Here is a 21,189-nt window from a genome sequence, read left to right as displayed (position 1 = left end):
TACTGTACCCTTTTTTACAATATTTCCGTCCATGGTTGTAAAGATTAAATCACCCTCTTTTCGTCATCGGCTTTTCAGCACTGAGGGTAAAGTTCAAGTAAGTAGAATTAATTAGGACGTAAATAGATTTTGGAATTTCCGAATGCTGGCTGCAATTTTCTCTTTCCCTCTTTCGTTTTGGGTTGAGGTGGCAAATAGCACGAACGTGTTGTGTGTATACTGCAGTTATATTCAGCGGATTGGAATGCTCACTATTTATATTTTTGCGCTTAATAAAATCCCCGCCAACAAATTAGTTTGTTAAGACAGTTTTCACCCATCAAATGTCAAGTCGGAATAATAATTGTCTTATGACGCCTTTTATGGTTATTTGTTTTATGCTAGTAATTCTAAAAACATTATCTCATTGACATTAAACAGTACTGTTTTGCACCCTCATTACAATTTTAACAAAGAAAATTGAATTCGATGGATAGTGTAGTTCCTTTCACCACTTTCGTGGTCAAAGCTGGAATTTTATTTACGCCTATACTTAAAGAGTAAAACAGTCTTTAATGTACTTGTTCTCGTTGCCGAGTGTTAGATTCAAGGTGTAACATTCAAATTCAGATTAATAAAACTGCGGTTTAACCATATAGTAACTCTCGCGCATGACCAAACTTACTCAGGCTGAGAGGCTAAAGAAAACAGGATTACAGAGACAAACTGACAAAGGGTGGTGGTGGCACTGCCGTAGCTCACTTAGCAATTAGTGTTAAGCCTACATCTAGAATGTGTAAAATGTCTTCAATATATGAATTACGTGTCTCACCATCCACCTTTACATTATTTTTAGAATATCAAGGAACTTTTACTACACAGTCAACGCGATGCACATTTTACATACAGGTTTATAACAGCCCGAAAGGTAATGCATTAGAGTAAGTAACACGGTGTGGAAACCTTCTTCTTTAAGACATTGAAATCCTTTTCTTATTAAACTACACTCTATTTACTTGATGATTAGAACTAATTATCAACGGCTGCATAATATATTGGGCACCTATACCGTGTTCCACTTATAATAGTCAGTAGATAACAGAGGGCGCTATTCATTCCACACGCAGCCAAGGTGCGTATACAACAGTAGGGCAAGGGAAGGTTTTCGAGTGAATTTATTTCTACTAACAAAACAAGCTTATCTGATTCGCGAAGTGCCTTGTGCATTCAAATTTTAATAGCGTACGATATGAATTAAAATTGTTTGGAACAATCATTTTATTGATCCCTAATGTCTAGCATTTGGAGTTACTCCAGTTGCGATAAGCTGGGTTGAATGTTGGCCGTGTCTCCTTGAGGCAGAAGGCAAAAGCTCGGTCGCAGTTGCAGATTGCTTCGGCGCAATCCTTCTCGCCCCCGTAGTACCACGGGTAGCTCGAGGCTCCGCCTGAAACAGAAATTAAAATTCAACCACCCTGTTACAACTAATAATGTTATAATCACCAGCGGATAACATATCACCAACCGATTTATGTAACAATAATTATTGGCCGGTACTGTATCACTAACCGATAATGTAACAAAACTTTACTGATAGTGTGGTAATCGTTACTACACAATCAGTCCATTTTTGTTACATTATCGGTTAGGACTGATAATGTAACAACTATTGAATGATCATAATGTAGCGGGACGGCAAAAGGAGGCCGGCCCTCTATTTAAAGAGGACGAGTGTTCTAACAAAAATGATGATATGACGACTATTTCCATGAACATGAACTACAATAAATTTATTCTTAAAACAATTCCAGTATTCAAAGCCCTATGCACAATAATAGATTAAGATTAAGTATGACACCGTATACAATGTGTGTGTGTGTGTGTGTGTCAAAGTTCAACACATGTACGCTACACACTATAATACAAAACTACACAGTCATGACAGTACAATGCAACGAATGTCTCATCCCGAAACTACACAGTTTCTCTCACAAAATGATGATGAAACACAGCAAAATACTCACTGGGATCTTTCTATGAAGTACCCTCCCAGAATGATATATCTCAGGAGCATGGCAGGAGCCATGCTCCCTACAAAAAGAGAGAATTTGCGGAGACAATTTTATGTCGGTCTTCTCTGCTCGAAGCCCACAGGAGAAAACTTGTCTTTACGCGGGAAGCCCAAAGGTCATGATATGCAAATCACTCGCAAAACTTTTAGATAACAACAGAGGGCGCACTTGGTCTCCCTACAAGTTCCCTACTTTAAGACCACGCGACCCGAGTGGTCCCTAATAACACAAATACAAGGGCGACCTGATGGAGTTTATACAATTATCAATAACTAAGTGATTTGCAATGAATACATGTTACATATCTAAATGCAGTCATCAAATTAAAACGGGTTCAATGTAATATTACTTTCATCACAAGAATTATAAACATGCAATAATCCTTGAAAGATAAAGGGAAATACAACGTACATATCCACTCAAGGTTTGCTATATAAACCATCAGTAAGTCTAAACTGACATAAAATACATGATGGAATTAATATTCCACAACACCTTCCCAAATCAGCTCAAAATCATGTAAAGGATCACATAAACCCTGTCTGGAAAATGTTCACATGTCGAGATCTGTACACATTATAAGTAAACAAGTACAATAGTGTTGCACTCAATCTCATTCCAAAATTGATACATTGTAATACAATGAGGTCAACCAGGGTTAAACACAATACATGGTGAATTTATTACAGAGCACCCCTGCATGCACCATACACTGTCACTATACAATAAAACTGTGGTTTCATGCCAACAACTCTGAACATATACTCGTTATAATTTTAAACATGCATAACAAGGTAATGAAATCTAAATCACATTAGATCTGTATTAAGATATAAGTGAATCTTTGTTATAATGGAACAATTGGATATGAAGTGGCAGGCAAACAGGAGGTTCATACACTACATATAGGTCTCAGATACAAGTGGCTGTCAATACACTCGTTTTGCTAGCAAAGCACCGAGGCAAAATGTATTTTCTCAAACAATTCAGTGCATCCCCAGGTAGACTGCAGGGTAGAATAATACAAAGTTTCATTCACACTGTGAGAACAAACAGTTGGACAACTCAACCAACTACAACATCCTCCACCCACACAAGGCTAGGAAAACAATTACATTTCTACCCAAAACACAGCTAAACTGGTAGGAGCAACACCCATCACTAATGGTACTTAGGGCAACAACAATAGGAGAGGAATTTACAAAGTACATACACACATACATTTCCTGAAAATGGTCCTATAAATGGTAGATTGCATGGTGAAAGTGCCAGACAAATCTCACTTAAAAGGGTATACAAAAATATCCTATAATATTGTGAGTAAAAAATAGTTGGAATACACCAAACTACAAAACTGCTGACAAAATGTTCCACTTAGCAACTACACTAAAATTAGGAATCCACAATCCCGTCACTAAACGTTCTTAGGGAATAAATTTGGAAATGTAAACAAAGACAGACAAATTCCTATCCCATATAAAATGAAAGAGAGAGAAAAACATGAAAATGCCACGTCTCTGTGAACCAACCTTGACAAGTCAGGAAAAACCTTAAATGCATCTGCCTGAATCATGAAATTATAATGATCAATTAGTCATCATACAAAAGATACACCTACATGAACATGCTATAAAAACACAACATTATAAAAGGCATGTATAATAGTTGTACAACAATTCGTACAATAATCTCATTCAAACATGTGAATAACAACTAAATTTCAAAATAAATGGAAAAATATAAAATACAAGTTTATACAATGAAATAAGTACATATGGTGCGGATAAATCCTGTGTCCCTTTTTTTTTAAAGAGCAAAACACCAATATTTATACAGTAAAATATGGAGGGGCAGCTTGAGCTATCAGTACATAGCCAAATACATGTACAATAATCATGCTAGGCATAGATAAACACAAGTACTTTTAAGTAATGGCATTTGGCCACAGACCCCGAATATGAGGTACTGTACTCCTGTCAACAGTCATTATGGTCACCACTACTGCCAACACACAGAAATAAGCTGCGATACTACCCAAAGACAAGTGAGGGTTCCCTACTTTTTCTTGGGCCTTGCCATCTGACAAACTAAGTGAGAGGTGTGTTACATTACTGTAGCTAACTACATGAAGGCTATCATCGAAAACACTCACAGTGGGAGAAACAGAAACTACTCCTTCCACCTGCACATTACAAAAATCAGCAGCTTCAAGTAAAACCGTCTCAATTAGAAGCGGCTTAGCCTCTTCAAAAATAGCATCTACCACCTCAACTGTATGAGAACACATAACAAGGTCAGGACACTGCGATTCATGAACCCTGTCTTCACTAGGCTTCTCGAAACATTTCAAAATAGCGGCAAATCTATCATTCAGTGCAGCTTCAATGCTACTCACTGCATTTCTATCAATAGGACAAGCATCTTCATTGTGTTCACATAAAATATTTGTGAAGGCACTAACTATGGTCCTAGCTAAAGCACTATTTGACTTCGAAATAGAGTCTGGCACAGACATGGTTGGAATAATTACCTAGGAATGCACACACAAAAATATGACTTGTTACAAAATCAGGCCTCAATCACTGACCTACAATCAAGTCTGCATACAAACAGACAATAAAATACAAGTCAAAAATATGTCTAACTACACTGTAGACAAAAGTACAATTCCACTCTAAAAATCTCCAACTGACACGGTCTAAAAAGTCACCCAATTAGATGCCAAGACAATCTAATAATACAAGAAGCAAAGGACACAATGCACTGGTATAAAATGTCGAAAAAAATGCAATAAGCTGAAAACCACAATGGTGTGTGTGCAACAAGCAATACTAGTATTTGACTCAAAAACACTCAATCCAAAGCACAGGCCAACAAATAGCTCTATAATTATCTGCTCCTAATATAGAATCTACTACAGATTCACACAAGGCACAACTGCCTAAAAACTGAACAGATCTAAGCTTGGATACAAAAATGGTCAAATATCAAATACAATTCTAAAAATAGATTGTTACAATGAAAGTTACACAGCACACAATGTAGCTTGTCAATGAAGTCCTCTCAACGCAGGGTGAGGCAAAAATCAGATGATGACCATCACGTCCATGATCGCGACAATCAAACTCACGGAAGCGATTCAGTGCGATTCGTGAACACGAATTCCGGTGCACTAGAAAATCTAAAGTCCGGGGCAAAATATTTCCGGATAAAAACGTCGTCAATTAAAAGTTCACGGCAATGTAGAAACAGATGTCAACTGTCGGAGCACTCAATCCTGTCTACGACGCCATTTTGTAGCGGGACGGCAAAAGGAGGCCGGCCCTCTATTTAAAGAGGACGAGTGTTCTAACAAAAATGATGATATGACGACTATTTCCATGAACATGAACTACAATAAATTTATTCTTAAAACAATTCCAGTATTCAAAGTGTGACCGGCCAGACTTAAATTCCTGTAATTATGCTGCCAGGTCCCGTCTGTAAAATATTTCTTTGTCGATGTCTTATATTTTTAGCATAAACAGCGATGCGAAAGTTGTCGAAGCATTGCGAGCGCCCTCTTGTGTTTTCCGTTGAATAGAGCATACCGAGTTGCGTAACAATTTGCATATGACATGCAGTGCGAAAAAGCCTTTTATTGCGTGCAGTGTCTCAAAAGCATAGGGCTTCGGACGCACATTCCGTGAATTTTTCGCTAGTTTTCTTGGAGAGTAAGCAAGCATGGGTAGGTCACTTGACTGCTTGTCGTTGCTGCTGCCAGCCACACCTTATTGCGAGCCAGCTTGTCTATATTTTGCTGTGTTTCTCACGTGGTTTTGCCATGGTTAGCACGCCGCATGTGCATACACATATCGTGTTCATGCATATCGTGTAGTTGCCCAAACATCCCGAGGCATAGGTACACAGGCCACAACTGCTCCGGTAAGTGTTTCAACTTCGTAAATTTTGATGTTATCTCAAATAGCACTTTACGACACATTTTTATGCCATGAATACTCGAGGTTGGAAGCCAAGTCTGTATGAAACATTTTTATGCCATGAAACAAATATCCCAGGTTGAAAGCCAAGTCTATATGAAAATTGTGCATAAGATGACTTGAATTTTCGATACCGAACCTCCTGGTAATATTGACTGTATACTTGCACATACTTCGATCCTAAATACATGTTTCTTGAATGTTGAATTATAGGGTCAATGCACTTTATTGAAATCAAATTTGGATAGCGTGGATGGAAAGAGAAATAAGAGAATGTTCTAGCCTGAAATGAAACCATGAGACATATAGATGGATGTACGAATACAGAATATTGAATACTCTTTTTATGAGCATTACTGTTTAAACAAACAAATGTTAAGATATAGATGTACGGTATAAAATGCATTGTAAATTCATCAATATAGAAGAACTACGGATGTGTACACATGTACTGTGGAGATGAAACTTTTTGATGGCACTGATGATTATTTAATATTCCTTCATCGAAACATTTATTAGTATTTATGAGATTACTTAATATGTACAGTAATTTTATTACAGCTACTGCTTGTGGTTCTGTGGTTCCTGAGTGGTCACAAATAGAGAAGCCTTCTCGAGTAGACCAGTGTATCCCTTATCCAGCATCCATAATATTTGGGTACGTGTATAAAACATTATTGCTTGAAATGTGCCTAAGAAATTGGAGATTTAGAGATTTGGAGATTTGGAGATTAATGTGTTGTAAAATTATTGCATAGCAAGTGCTTATGGAGAATATTTCTCCTTGATTAAATTTTTATGCCTTTATTATTTTTATGCCTCTCTAAGAAATGTACTTGTAAATTCGCAGCAAAAACATTTCTATGGAACAAATCAATGGAAATTGAGGTTTATAGAACAAGTAAAGCAATTTCTCATGATAAAAGATAGCCAAGGATAAGGAGAGATGGTTATTTCAAATAATTAAATAATTGAATATTGGTTTCATAGTCATTGTATATTTGTAAATAAATTAATTTCTATTCTTCTGTTTTCTGTTATTACAGACTGCTGAAGAATGACTGTCGTTTTTTCGTAATAAAATTTTGATCAATTTATAGTGGAATATATACCCAGTGTCACTTTCAAATTTTTCTGCGTAACCTTTCCAGCTCGGTTACAAAAGCCCTATGCACAATAATAGATTAAGATTAAGTATGACACCGTATACAATGTGTGTGTGTGTGTGTGTGTGTCAAAGTTCAACACATGTACGCTACACACTATAATACAAAACTACACAGTCATGACAGTACAATGCAACGAATGTCTCATCCCGAAACTACACAGTTTCTCTCACAAAATGATGATGAAACACAGCAAAATACTCACTGGGATCTTTCTATGAAGTACCCTCCCAGAATGATATATCTCAGGAGCATGGCAGGAGCCATGCTCCCTACAAAAAGAGAGAATTTGCGGAGACAATTTTATGTCGGTCTTCTCTGCTCGAAGCCCACAGGAGAAAACTTGTCTTTACGCGGGAAGCCCAAAGGTCATGATATGCAAATCACTCGCAAAACTTTTAGATAACAACAGAGGGCGCACTTGGTCTCCCTACAATAATAACATTATGATCAAAGGCCCATTCTGTTATCGGATTCTCGCAAATAGGATCAAAAATTTGAAACCCCTTGTCTAGTTGTCTTGGTCGAAGACGTAACTGTACTGTCCGTATGATGTAGACGGACTTTAGTTTGAAGTATTACCGACAGCGGGCGCTATTTAAACACAGTGTGAACAACCAAGCAGGTCAGAAATCGAAGTACAGGACCGTCGGATTCGATTCAGCGCTGTGAATCAAAGGCCTACACACATTACGGAAAACAATGACATACAATTTGGAAAATTACAGTAGAAGTATAACGTTTGTTGGAGTTCATTCTCATAATCGGTTGCTTTTCCTCAATATCAGGAAATTTAAGATTGGAAATATTTTTTTATTGAGTTGAAATGGCAAAAAATTGTGTATGTTAAAAACCTTGAAATCGCGTAGTCACAGCGCCCACATAAACTTTTTGCCAACCACGGGTTGGCAAACTATGGAAGGCCCACGTCGAAAAAAAAATGAAGAAAACTTATCAATATTTCCAAAAATATCATTGGGTTGTTGAAAATACAAAACAATCAACAAACGCATCAAAAGACTTAACAAAAATGCCTCTTTCTCGCATAATAAATAAAGTGTTAATATGCATTTTTGAGGCAAAAGCTGTTGCTAACCATAGTTAAAATGTATGCCCTTGTGGCAGTCCATACAAAATTGGCGCTCAATATTTTACAAACAAAATAAGGTTTATATAAGACCTTTCGTTCTTTTAAAAACATCAAGCGCCATTTTGAATTCTAAGGGCTGCCCCAAGGACGTAAATGTAAGCCTTGGTTTGCAACAGACCTTGCCGAAACACTGCACATGAATACCTTCATAACGTAAAGAAAGAGGCATTTTATTTAATAAGAGGTAGGTCTGTTCCGAAGAAAATTAATGCCATTGGTGTCTTACTGCAAGTGATGGTGACATCGTCAGTTCTGCATCCGCTTGTGCTGCATTTGTAGGGAATGGAATAGTAGAGGAGGCTGGAGGAACATGGACTTTGTAGGTAGCAGTTGTCGTGGATGTAACAGCAACTATACGGAGTGATAAAAAGACACACAAATCAAATTAACGTTATTACAAGGAAGACAACAAAATGTGTGGCAATAATAATGTAGCGGGATCCTACTGGGCTCTTGTCCGCCAAATCCGGCCAAACGCAAGAAAAGGGGACAGACAGACAGACGGGATTTCTAACTCTGAAGGAAAATCTTATTTATTTCGCCGAGCGGACTCTGCGGGCAACTTGCCGCACCGCAACCAGAACTGCAACTGATCAATTCCCATCATAGACATGCACACAGTCTGAACAAATGTATACAATTGTAGCAACTTTACCCAACCCTGAAATCAAGCCAAGCCCTACCCGCGAAAGTGAACAAAAGAACCCCACTTAACCAACCTATTTGTAGAGCCTATTTCCGGAGCGCGCGCTAGCCAGACCCAAAAACCAGGCCAGGTGCGCGCCGCCGGAGCCCCTCCGCCAGAGCACTAGTGCTAGAAAGCAATGACAACAAAAGTGTGCACAGACTGTTCGTTGCAATAACTTTGAAATGTTTGTAAAGTTTGAAATGTTTGTTAAGTGGTGGGTAAAAACTTTTTTCTGTTCTATTACTCTGGTATTCATGAATGTATTATTTTTGTCACCTTTGAAAAATGAAGAACTCTAATTTAAGCGAGTCAAACAGCACATCGATCGAGAGTAAGAATAAACTAGCATGGGGCATACTCTAAATTTCTGAACAGATTTCAAATGTGAACAAACTTAGAGATATTCTATTTTTTTTAATATGACAATTTTGACATTGCACCATGAAATCTAAGTCAGTAACAGAGATTTAAAGCAAAATGTTGCACATGTGTTGCAAAATAAATTGTTAATACTTGTCGCGCTAGATTGTACAGTAACCTTAATCATTACACGAATTATAGTTTGAAAGAAAAGACATAAAAATGGAAAAAGAGGAATGAATATAAACTCTTTTAATTTCTACTTCGGTTCCGGGTGCATGCCCGCAATTCGCCCTGATGCGTACCACTTGATTCGTTTTTGCAATCCTTCATATTTGCAGTTATTCAGAAACGGAGTCAATAAAATAACACCTGAGGTCAATTGATCCAAAACGCCTTAGTTGTTTTGTCTTCTCCGTTAATACTTGACCTTTCTAAATTCTATGTAGTAGACCAGTAAAAACCTGCACCTCAAAATATCAGGGTATTATTTTTAATAGATAAAATAGGCCTAATGTGATAATCATCAGACTGATGGACCAATTTATGGGGGAAAATCTTTTCATTTTCAAAATGTGCGGGTAAGTGACATCCCAAGTACCACTTGAACGCGCTGTCTTTGAAACAACAATATATTAAACTTTTTTTTCTACTGATTTCCTGTGGGTAAGACTCCACTATACAGGCCCATTACACGTCCTCACAAGTCCTCCCAAGTCCATAACACGTCCTTTAAAGTCCACCACGCGTCCTCACAAGTCCATCACCCGTCCTCACAGGTCCATCACGAGTCCTCACAAGTCATGCCAAGTCCACCACACGTCCTAACAAGTCAATCACAGTCCACATAAGTCCATCAAAAGTCCTCACAATTCCATCAAAAGTCCTCACAAGTACATCACAAGTCTGCAACAAGGGCTGGTCCATCATGGGGGCCAACGGGGGCCATGCCCCCCCCCCCCAATTTGTTTTTGGGTTTTTTTATTTTCTTTAGTGACGTCGCAATAAAGGCAGGCACTGCGTATACACCACAATCTTTTCCTCAAAAACAAATGCTAAAGTGGTCAGAAATTGCCCCAGATCGCACCACAGAGCATCTAGAATCCAACAATTTACAGGGCCCCGAAGCGGGCCCCACTTGAACCCCTCGCCGTAATTTGTTGGACACACTTTTGGGTGGACCACATTTTTTTTGCCCTCCCCCCCAAAAAAAATATGTGTTCTGAATCCGCCCTTGGGCTGCAATCGAGTAGGAAGTCAAGTCACATGCTAGAGTGGGACAAAAACATTCTTTTGTCATTGGTTACCCCTGTTACTTGTGACTGGGCTTGTGATGAAAGGACGTGTGATTGACTCTTGACCGGACTAGTGGTTGACTAGACTACAACTCTATAGTTGTAATCGCTCCATGTTATACTTAGAAATCGGACAAGGTTCCTGAACATTAAATGAAGTCATCTTACGTGTCCGTTTCATCCAGCGGGCTACCAGTGCCCCCTATGCCGCAGTAACACCCGTACCCGTTGTAGTCCAGTCCGCCCTGGTACAGACTCAACCCCGTGGCACATGCCGACAACTCGGCAAGTTGGGGCGCAGCTTTGATGCCAACTGCGACATTAAAATAAAAAATAGTGAGATAAAACGATTTGAATGGTTATCGTAGCGGTACCTATTTCTCTGAAAACATCGTGGAAACTGTATGATTGGGATATGGGCCTATAAATGAGAGATACTCAGGAGTTGGTAATCGAAAGATCACAGCCAAATAATAATCATGTATATAGCCGCTGCTACTTTTATAAAACTTATGTCTTTGTTACGTTTTAATGGACTAACTTTTGAGAGAAAGCACTCGTGTTAAAGTTTCACTTTCTTACAAAATAGTATTTTAAATTGTCCTAAGTTTACGAAAGTCTTCTGATAATAATTTTGTTATGTCTTCTGAAAAAAATTGTGTTTCTTAAAAGGCATTTTTAGTATAGCTACTAGGGAATGAGAAGAATATGCAAAACGATAGGTGTCAAAATGGAATCTTTGGCTGATACGCATTCACTTTTACCCGGGTTTGCATCGTGACTTAGGAGTAATCCCTGCAAAGCTACATAGCACATACAACGAAGACATTGACGAATTATAAGGTGACCGCCAACATAAGGCTGGATGACACAGTTGGTAGAGCACCGGAACGGAAATCCGGAGGTCGCAGGTTAATTTTCAAAACCCCGCTCCAATCAATTTCTTTGAACAACTACTATTATACATCTAGTCAGTTTCATTTGTGGTTAATTTGGAGGAAAAAATGATATTCAAAAAATAGTAAATGAACAAGTATTGAACCCAAAGACAAATAAAAATCGCTCCTCAACCTGATATATTTTTCCCTTTTTATTCCGAGGGAAATTTCTTTCAGGGAAACAAAATGATTGTACTAACCGTCCTGTGTAGCTCTATTAGCTGGGACACCGGCATCAGTCAGGCCGACATAACTGCTCGTGCACAGACACGAAAGCAAAGCAGAAACGAAAACGGCGGCGCACATTCTGGCCATGATGGTCAGCTTATTAAAATGTCTTACCGCGTACTTGATGGTCAGATTTTTGTGGTAATGATTTCTGTGACTTGCACGCTACGGTGTTATACCATTGAACAAACGCAATAAAAAAAAATCTGGTGTTTCTGGATCTACATTGTGCTGGTAGTGGACATCCTTCGCTATAAGTGGATGACGTACCCCATTATATGAACAATACTACGAACAAATGGAAAAACATAGCAGTTATTATCCATGATTAATCTGCATAGCCTAACCTGATATCCCCCAAAATATGGAGAGCGCCCTCTTGTGGTATCCATATCAGATGGGTGCACACCAGTATAAAAATTCCCATAGACACCAGTAATAATTTGGCCGTACTTCAAAATTCTTTTTAAAATACTTATATCTCTCACAAGTGTTCATGCTGCACAGAAAAGTAATGGCCAACGCGTCATCTTTCATTTTCTTTTCAAGTTTGGGTGGGTTGACCATTGACTTTTCGAGAAATTCTCACCAAAGACGACCACCACTAAAACGAGTTATGTTTCCCTAACTGGAAAAGTGTCCATCTTGAAAAGGATCCCTCCACAACCTGGCTAAGTAGCGCAACTTTCGGTCCAAATTGCATGCAAAATGTGCAAAATTTGAAGCCCCAAGTCCAGGTCCGAAGTGCATTGCCACATCTCTTCAATTCCCCAATTCCATGGCTCTCAGAACTCTTTAATATAGAATACTTTGAGTGTATAACTTTTCTTCATGAGCTCTGCGGACGGATTTTTTGCCTATTTACTGGGGTGAACCCAGATACAGACAACAGTGTTAGTCTTCCATTAAAAATCTTAGGAAAATCGAGCGAAGCCAACTGAACATACGATGGGGTGCACTGCGGCCTCCATCCCCCCCCCCCCCCCCCCCCGTGGCGTATCCAGAGGCATATATTTTCCAGCAGTATACATAAAAACGCCCCCATTTGAAAGATGGGTACCACCCCCCCCCCCTTTCTTATTTTACGGAGGCCAAGTGTCCAGAGAAAAAAAATCTACATTTCGGCGCGGATGTGCGAGTGCGGTCTCCCCCCCCCCCCAACAACAACAAAAGCTGGATACGCCACTGCCAAACCCGATCCTGAAAAGTCTCCAAAAACAAGTAAAAGATACTAGCAGGATGGATGTACCAAAAAATAATGTATTGGTTTCACTCCCAAACTATCGACGTATTCGTTACGGGTCATTTTGTGTGGCTTTCTTTTACCTTGCAAAGGAAAAACGCCGGAGGTGTTAAAAAAAATGTATACAACTTCCTAATTATTAGATGCTGTGTCACGAAGACACGAAGGATATACCCAAAGGGCAGAGTAAGCCTAGGGATTCGTACGTCAGTCAGTGGGCTTCTGCCTCCTAGGGTGCGAAACATTAAACATGCGCCCCTGGGTCTCCTGTGTACGAGTAAAAACAAGGTTATATGCTGATGATGTCGGGTTTCATCCCTCATCCAAACACTGACATGCGTCATGCACTTACCATAGATGCGAAACAATGGCCTTTCATTAGGCACTGAGATAAGACAAGCACCCTCACCTAATGGGCGGATTCAGGAACATTTTAAAGAGGAGGGGTACGAGTCAGGCCCGTCAATTATTTTTTTTCAATCAGTAAATCAGTGCGGAAATGCAGACACTGTTTTTTTCCTCCCGACACTTGGCTTCCGTATAATCAAAAAGTGTGTGCGTACACGTGCGCGTGGGTAGGCATTACATTCACTGTGTGGACTTCCGAACAAATGAGGTCCACATAAACCAGGTAGAGGCCACGTTGTGTGGACTTGGGCAAGTCCACACAGTGTTTCCCCATTTCTGGAAAACAGGTTTAGGTTTATCCGTGGCAAAATGAAGAGAAACACTGTAGGGGATCATAGAAGTTTGAGAAAAATTATTTTTTTCACTGGTTTTTCTTAACTACACGAAACGAAGGGAATGTCCACACTTGGTATGTAACGTAAACTTGTGTGTGTGTGTACGTGTTCATCTTTTCAAACCGTGCACGAAAAATACCAGAGAACAAAAGCGAACAATATCGTCCACGATTCCCAGCACACGTCCGTGATTTTGGTCGTGTACAAAACCTATGGGAGTCGTCCTAAAAAGTTACAAACAAAAGAGGGACAATAGGACGTCCACGATCGACGGTGAACACACGTTTGGGTGTGTGTGTGGGGGGGGGGGGGGGCGGGCTGGTGCCATCTTCTAATGGGGGCGTTTTTCAAATCCGAGGATTTTTTTTTCTTTTGTCTGAGCAGGGGGGTTGAGCGCCTTCACGTGTTGTAACTTGAACTGTTACGTGTTAAAACTGAATTGTCTTTATGTAAACGTCAACTTCGCTCGTAACCCCCGCCCTGCAAACAGGACGCTAGGATACTCTGATGAGCTTCACAGAATCTTGTGAAGGAAGTGGCCTATGTATAAAGCATCTGGCTGCAGCTGTTCAAGACCGCTATTAGACAATGTGCGCAAATGGTATCCGAAAACTGTCCGTAGAATTGCGCACATTCCATACCGGATGTGATTTCTGTTTCATTGCGGACCATGTGGACAAAATTTTGAGCGTCGCGTAATGCAATCCGACCGTTCGTGATTCGAAACAGAGCCTGAGCGAGAGACGGGAATTGTAAATTTACAACACAGATAAGTTTTACAGAATTTCCTACATTGTTACGCTTTTCAACGAGAAAAACAATCTCTAAACTGGAATAAAAGAGTAATGAATCAGTCTTAAAGGCCTTTTCAAACCTTGCAGAGTCATGACCTTGATGACGCGCAGGCCGCTGTTCACGCAAAATCCACCAATCAGAGAGTGAATTCATCAGAGTATCCCAGCGTCCAGTTTGCAGGGCGGGGTACGAGCGAAAACGTCAACAATCTCAATGTAACTTCCTTTTGTATTCCTCATTTGCTAAAAGAATGAACAAAGGTCTTGGTTTTTCAAATCGTTGTCGAGGAATCCCTGGTGCCAAGAAAATTATTGAGTTGGTCAATTAGGCACATTATTTTTAATTTTTTTTTAAAAATAAATCAAGCAAAGCTTAAAGAAACATACCATGGTTCTATCCCAATTTTCACATTTTCACGCAGCCTTTGCCCTTCATCGATACATAAATTCTGTATACTCCGTGTATTACCAAAAAACCTAATATTGATTTGCATTATCACGACCCTTATTCTATCTTATGAACAGTGCGAGATTGTAACGATATTAAACAAAAAGGGCGCCCTCAAATTTTAGTAAGGACAAAGGGCGCATAGCCTACTGAAAACAGATCTTCTAAAGTAAAAGAGACGAATTCAATATTCCTGGACAAAAGTTTGTAACTGGTTGCCAGTATTGCCTCAAGCTTCCTTTAATATATCGGATTTTTCAAATGTATGTCACGTGAAAATTTATTGGAGGAATAGGCCAGATTTTTGGACGAGTGGGGGCGCTCTAGTGACCCCAAATTCTGGGTAGAAAGAGTAGAAATATATTTACTGAAGCTTTTAGTTAATGCTAATTTAAACTGAAATTGTTTCATTCAAGCTACCTTTAAACTGCATACACCTTGATTTCGTCTCGTTTGTAATCACGAGAGGCTGTTGCTACAGTGACCTCATCCGCTAAGAAATGTCCTTTTATGAAAACTGATCAGGATAAGCCCCGCCCCCAAATATACCCACTATGAATTGTTGGCACATGCGCAGTTGATCAGGAAGCGCATGTAGTTTCTTTATGAAGAGTCAACTATAAATAAAAACAAATATAAACACAGGAGCAGTTCAACTTTGGAATTGTAATTTTATTCCTCTTCTCAATAAATAAAATAGTTTTTTTTATATATCATTATACAATTATCATTGGGATAAACCATTATACGTAAGGAATAATTGTACACATTTTTTCTTAAATCAAAATATGACGAAGTAACACGTTACTTTGGCCGTAGTAAATCGCCAAACAAAAAGCCGTAACATACAACAATCACAATGATTCGTAACTCGGAGTACAAATAAAAGAGACAAAACTGAAGAAAAGAATTGTGTGAACCTCAGAAAAAAAAATGAGGCGAAAGATCAAACTTTTCTTTCGAAAAGAAAAGATGCTAAATTTCATCGGGATGAACCTGAATAAATGCTGCGTCTCTATGGCTTTGCACTATGAAACATTTTCGTTGTTGCTTTTTTTTAATTCAATTTTCAAGATTTTGAAGAGAATCAGATGATTTATGTTATCAGTAATAGCTTTTACGTTTCTCCTGTCAAATACATATTAGAAACGGCCACAGGCAATTTCTTTGTTATTTAATCGCGGCTTCGACTATATAAAACTGTTTTGTTTTCAAATTTTCTCAAACTCGTTGACCTGTTCTCGTTTGTTACAAGAAGTTAATTTCAATTTAATTGTTTAAAAAAAGTATTTTGTTTCAGTACATGCTGATTCCATGGGCGTGATGGTCCAGAGTTCGGGTCTATTATGAATTTGTAATTGAGTTACGAACTTCAAAGTACCACCTTTGATACGAGTACAAGTTTGAAAACATACTTTCTCAAGAAAATGGCGCCTGTTTTTATTGCATAACCCGTGAAGGCTCCATCCTTTAAAAAAAAGGAGAACATGTCTCTTGTTGTCATGGAAACCACCACGCCCTTGGATCCAGTTAAGATGTATAAAAAAAAGTCGCACAAAATGGCGTCAATGAATCTCAAACTTCCGGATTCACAAACGTTTTATTTTTTGGCTACAAATGCTCGGCATATTATCATACACTTTCTTTTTAAACCTGATGGTAAAATTCCAAGACGCGATAGCCTGGAACGCAGACGTTTCTTTAGCAGCAGTGTAATGCGTTTCTAATTGAAGTAAAAAATAGATGATTGAAAGATATCATCTCACTCAGGCTATGAAACCCCTACACAATAAACCATCACCTCATACCTTTGCTGTTAATAGTTAATCTCTATAAACGTTATCAATATATCTGTATATAACTTGTATAATTATAAGGCTAAACCAAGTTATAAAATATCTTCTTCTTTTCTGTCATTTCATAAATACACGAGTGTTTTTTTTTCTCCTAGAAATAGGAATGTGAATCAGTCTTCTTCATAATTTGATATTCTTCTTAAACTTACGTGCTACGTTTATTAGCTTTAAGTATAAAACAAGGAAGATTGTATACAACTGATGCCTCAAACGAGAGTCGGTATATTTGTTAAGTTGTAAACTGCAAAGTGCAAAGTGGCTTTAAATAAGCAAAAAAGGTTTCAACTAACGTCTCGCAAACCTCGTTTAGATTTTAACTTCAGCTGCATCTTGCAACCTCGTTCTCAAAATATGTCCCCACGTTATTAAGTAAATTGTAGGGGGAAAAACATTCACGTATTTTTTTTCTTCGAAATATCCATACAAAATAATTAAGATATTTAAAGACAGGAGTAGTTAACACATTAATCTGTGCATAGGATAAACATATATTTTCTCTGATTCGTGCAAACGTCTTCAAGACACGTTGATCTTAATTTTACTTTAACTCTTTTTTCTTTCGGATAACATTTCGGATAAAAGAAATCTTTCTTTTTTTTCTTTTCATTTCTGAAAGCTTCAGACAAACTTGCAATGTTCTCAGAACTCATCCGACCTGCGGATAAACTTTTTTCTTGCATTAAATTTGATCCACTGGTGTCACCGTTTGCAAACGGGAATTGCAATTTTTTATGGTGACGCCATATTTGGTCAGGGGTTTTTTTGACGCGCATGTGTGACAAAGTTAGCTGACGTCATGACGGCTTAAAAGCGCCGACACGTTGCTAGCCGCGCGCCATTTGTGCCTCCAATAGAGTCTTATCAAAGGAGCGGCGTCTTTGAAGTCACATCACCGTACACTTGCCCTTCAGCTTCTCGCGCCTCTTTTGCGACTTGGATTTCTTGGTCTCCAAATGGAGGCTCATGGTCCGTCGCTTCTCCAGTTGAAGCAAGTCCTGGAAAAGTTCCTTGACGTTGTAGTTTGTCTTGGCCGAGGTCTCCAGGAACGCGCAGCCCCAAGACTTGGCCTGCTCCATGCCTTCCTGTATGGTCACCTCCCGGTTACCATCGTCGCACTTATTGCCCACCAGCATGATCGGGATACCATCGATGTCCCCTTTGACCTCACTGATGACGTCATAGATGGGTTTGAGTTCCTCCAATGACTGCCGACTCGTGATGGAGTAGACCAGGATGAAGGCGTGGCCTTTGGAGATTGACAGGCGCTGCATTGCTGGGAACTGGTGCGAACCGGTTGTGTCTGTTATTTGCAGGGTGCATACGTTCTTATTGCAGCTGATGACTTGTCTGTAGGTGTCCTCTATCGTGGGAATGTAAGTCTCTCTGAAGGTTCCCCGGACGAACCGTAGTACCAAGGAACTCTTGCCGACGCCCCCGGCTCCGAACACCACCACGCGGTAGTCGTTGCTCTGTTCAGGCATGACGCGTAAACGGATGCTCCGATCGCGTGGTAACTGCAGAAAGACACCAAAGAGAGAGAGAAGATAAACATTAAATTCTGTGCTCAGACAAACAACTTGAAAGCAGAAAACTTCGGAGAAAGATCTTTGCAGCTTCGCTACCCCCACACTGGCACATCACAAGCTGTCAACACAAAACACTTAGAAAGGGAACCATGTTATGGCAGGTTTCTCCTTTCCTACACAAAAGGAACATTCGATATAAGCACTGGTCCCGTTTGTTGACTTAATACTCCCCCTTGTTCACTCCCTATGGTCTACCTGGGGAAAAAAAAGAGACTTTTGTGACCAATTTTGTGAGGGTGGGATGGGGGTTTAAGATTCAAACCAGCCTACGCGGTAGAAGTAAACACTGTATACAAGCACAAAATGAAAACGCGGGGACTGTGTGTGCCGGCAAGTTTGCTATCTTATGAAGATAGCCACTAAGCCATCAGCATGCACCGGTATTGACATGGGGCATCGCAAGCCGTATCGGGTGTCTAGCTCCCACACTGTCACTGCACTGTAAGCTTAGAGGCTTAGGGATACCTGATCGACTGCTCAGAAGAAAACAGGACAAGAGATCTTGAAGACTGAAATGAAGAAAGGAGGAGGCACGACGCCACAATGGACGCATCCACCAGGGGGGAAGACAGAACTAAAGAAACTGAGAAGATGCGTGGGATACCAGCCACAAAGGAAAGATGTCTGTGCTTTGTCACCAAACAGCGGTTTTTATGGGCGTTCACAATTTTCCATCAACACGGTGAATAAATTTTATGAAAGACTGAAAGCGTGTCTGAACCAGAGCTGAGATCTCCTGGGGCGTTAAGACGTCTCATCATCACACTATTTACTTTAAGTCGTTTTTTTTTCTTTATTGCAACATCAGCATGGTTTTTTCAATTGACCTGGGGGTGACGTTAAAGCATACACGTAAGCATGATGGTACAACCATTGATGAGGTACAACATTTTATTCTTAGATTGTATTTTAAATTGAGAACTTCAACAATATAATGTTGCGATGTTAAGGTAATGGAAGGGTATTCGCACGCACGTAAGCCAAATAATCACTATATTTTTGGCTATTCAACTATCCACATTATTTTGGCAACTAGCAGAGTAACTCCGGTCGACACTGCCGAGTTTGCTGCCTGAGATTTCAATAACTCTGTCCAAGCGCCCTAAATGTGAATTCATTGATTTGCTTCAACCTATTTTTCTCCCCAATGTCGCTGCCCACGAAGAGTATTATAAAGAGTAGCTTCGACTGATTAATGCATCCTTGGCGAAGCAGATGGCCGGCTGTTCCTAAACCACTCAACAAATCCGGCAAATGCCATTAAATCCAACACGTTTAAGTCCCCCTGGTTTGATGTATAAAGACCGCCGTTGCCCCGAGACCGCGCGAGCCGACTTTCGGCGGGAACGGATGAATGGAAAAAAAAATGGGAAAATCTTAGCCTTAAGGGCGGAAGTGAATTTGCAATGCCGGTGGGACAGAGAGGCATTTTTCGAAGATTCTATGAGATAAAGTGAGGAACTTTTAATATTTTGAATATCGTATATAGTGGCTTTAATAACAGAATATCACTTGCAGTGGTGCACCAGGAATTAAGGTAACATGAAAACTGAGTACAAACTGAGAGCTCATGCAAACCCTTTTAAAAAGCAGCTACCTAGGGTGAAGTGCTTTTTCATTCCATGGGGATATACATGTAAAACGATTTTTGTGCATCCATTATTACTTCATCAAAATAACTAAATCACCACCAACATGGCTGCTGTATGCAAATGATCTATTCGTGCAATGATATACTACCAATAATCCTGTGTTAACGTCTGGTACTGTCTTATTTCCTTATAATGATTACCACCGCAGTCTCTTTCGTAAGGACTTAAATAATCAAAGGTGTATACCAAAAATACTGCTGTTTCGAAATCAAACAATTTGAATCCTATCGAAAAAGACAAGAAGATTTTCACAGAGAGATGGTCCCTAGTTTGGCGAGCCACTGACGTCACAACCTCAACGGACACTCATTTGCACCCCCCCCCCCCCCTCAAGCGATGCAAAAGCGAAAGATGCACAAACGCGTACGTAATACTTCCCCGTTCACGCTCAGTATACAGCAGGCCAGATGCACCAGCAAACCGCACGACATCCACTGTCCACACGAGAGTTAATCAATACTCTATTATGCATGGCGCGCGCATAATCACGTAGGCCAGCTTCATATCACCGCTTGGGGCACTTAGATACTAGAAAACGATACATGGCTGTCAATCTGTGAAAACATTCACCAAAGATTATTTCTATGCATAAATCGAAACTGCTTATTGTTGTAAAAACACAACATTGGCCACGACGGGGTTTTTTTCTGTTGAAAAATATACACTTCAAAAATATTCATTGTATCTAATTATAATCAAGCCCCCCAAAAAATCTCGTGATTAAAAAATGAAAATTGTCCATGATACAACAACAAATTTAAAATCACGTAACGGCACACGTCATGAAGTCTTACAGAGCCTTATTAACGGACACTGGCTAATGACACACTCCTTGTGAAGCCCTGTTGTTTGATTCAGACTAGCAATTAGTGACCGGTAATTGGACGACGCATAACGCGAGAAGGAAAGCCGTAAAACATAGTAATGCATTCATGAGAATTGTTGACCGCAGAAAAATGAGGACTGCATGATACATCCAGTAGAGGAACGACAGATACAGAATAAAGTAGA

The 21,189-nt window shown here is 39.6% G+C and overlaps 2 protein-coding genes across 3 annotated transcripts in view; both read right to left on the bottom strand.

The window, feature by feature from the left end:
• Positions 1-481: 481 nt before the first annotated feature.
• Positions 482-12,091, bottom strand: LOC119723129 (acidic phospholipase A2 PLA-1-like). Its single transcript, XM_038193676.1, has 4 exons — positions 11,829-12,091; positions 10,859-11,003; positions 8,574-8,698; positions 482-1,426 (listed from the first exon to the last, which is right to left on the bottom strand). The coding sequence occupies exons 1-4, from the start codon at positions 11,941-11,943 to the stop codon at positions 1,275-1,277; spliced, it is 537 nt and encodes a 178-aa protein (XP_038049604.1). The 5' UTR covers positions 11,944-12,091; the 3' UTR covers positions 482-1,274.
• Positions 12,092-17,488: 5,397 nt separating this feature from the next.
• LOC119723127 (GTP-binding protein Di-Ras2-like) overlaps positions 17,489-21,189 on the bottom strand; it is a 30,897-nt gene continuing 27,196 nt past the window's right edge. For both annotated transcript variants that reach the window (XM_038193673.1, XM_038193674.1), the window contains exon 2: positions 17,489-18,454. In XM_038193673.1, the coding sequence (XP_038049601.1) occupies positions 17,825-18,454 (630 nt within the window). In that variant the 3' untranslated portion in view covers positions 17,489-17,824. The remainder of the gene's footprint in view (positions 18,455-21,189) is intronic.

Source organism: Patiria miniata, unplaced genomic scaffold, assembly GCF_015706575.1.
Source record: "Patiria miniata isolate m_02_andy unplaced genomic scaffold, ASM1570657v1 HiC_scaffold_16, whole genome shotgun sequence".
Lineage (NCBI taxonomy): Eukaryota > Metazoa > Echinodermata > Asteroidea > Valvatida > Asterinidae > Patiria > Patiria miniata.
Note: the sequence above shows the minus strand (reverse complement) of the source record. Positions and strands in the feature narration are given on the sequence as shown.

Coding starts and splice junctions, on each gene's coding strand:
- LOC119723129 (XM_038193676.1), bottom strand. CDS start 11,943: ATGGCCAGAATGTGCGCCGCCGTTTTCGTTTCTGCTTTGCTTTCGTGT. Junction 11,004..11,828: donor TAATAGAGCTACACAGGACG/GTTAGTACAATC, acceptor TTAATGTCGCAG/TTGGCATCAAAGCTGCGCCC. Junction 8,699..10,858: donor CCGCTGGATGAAACGGACAC/GTAAGATGACTT, acceptor CACTCCGTATAG/TTGCTGTTACATCCACGACA.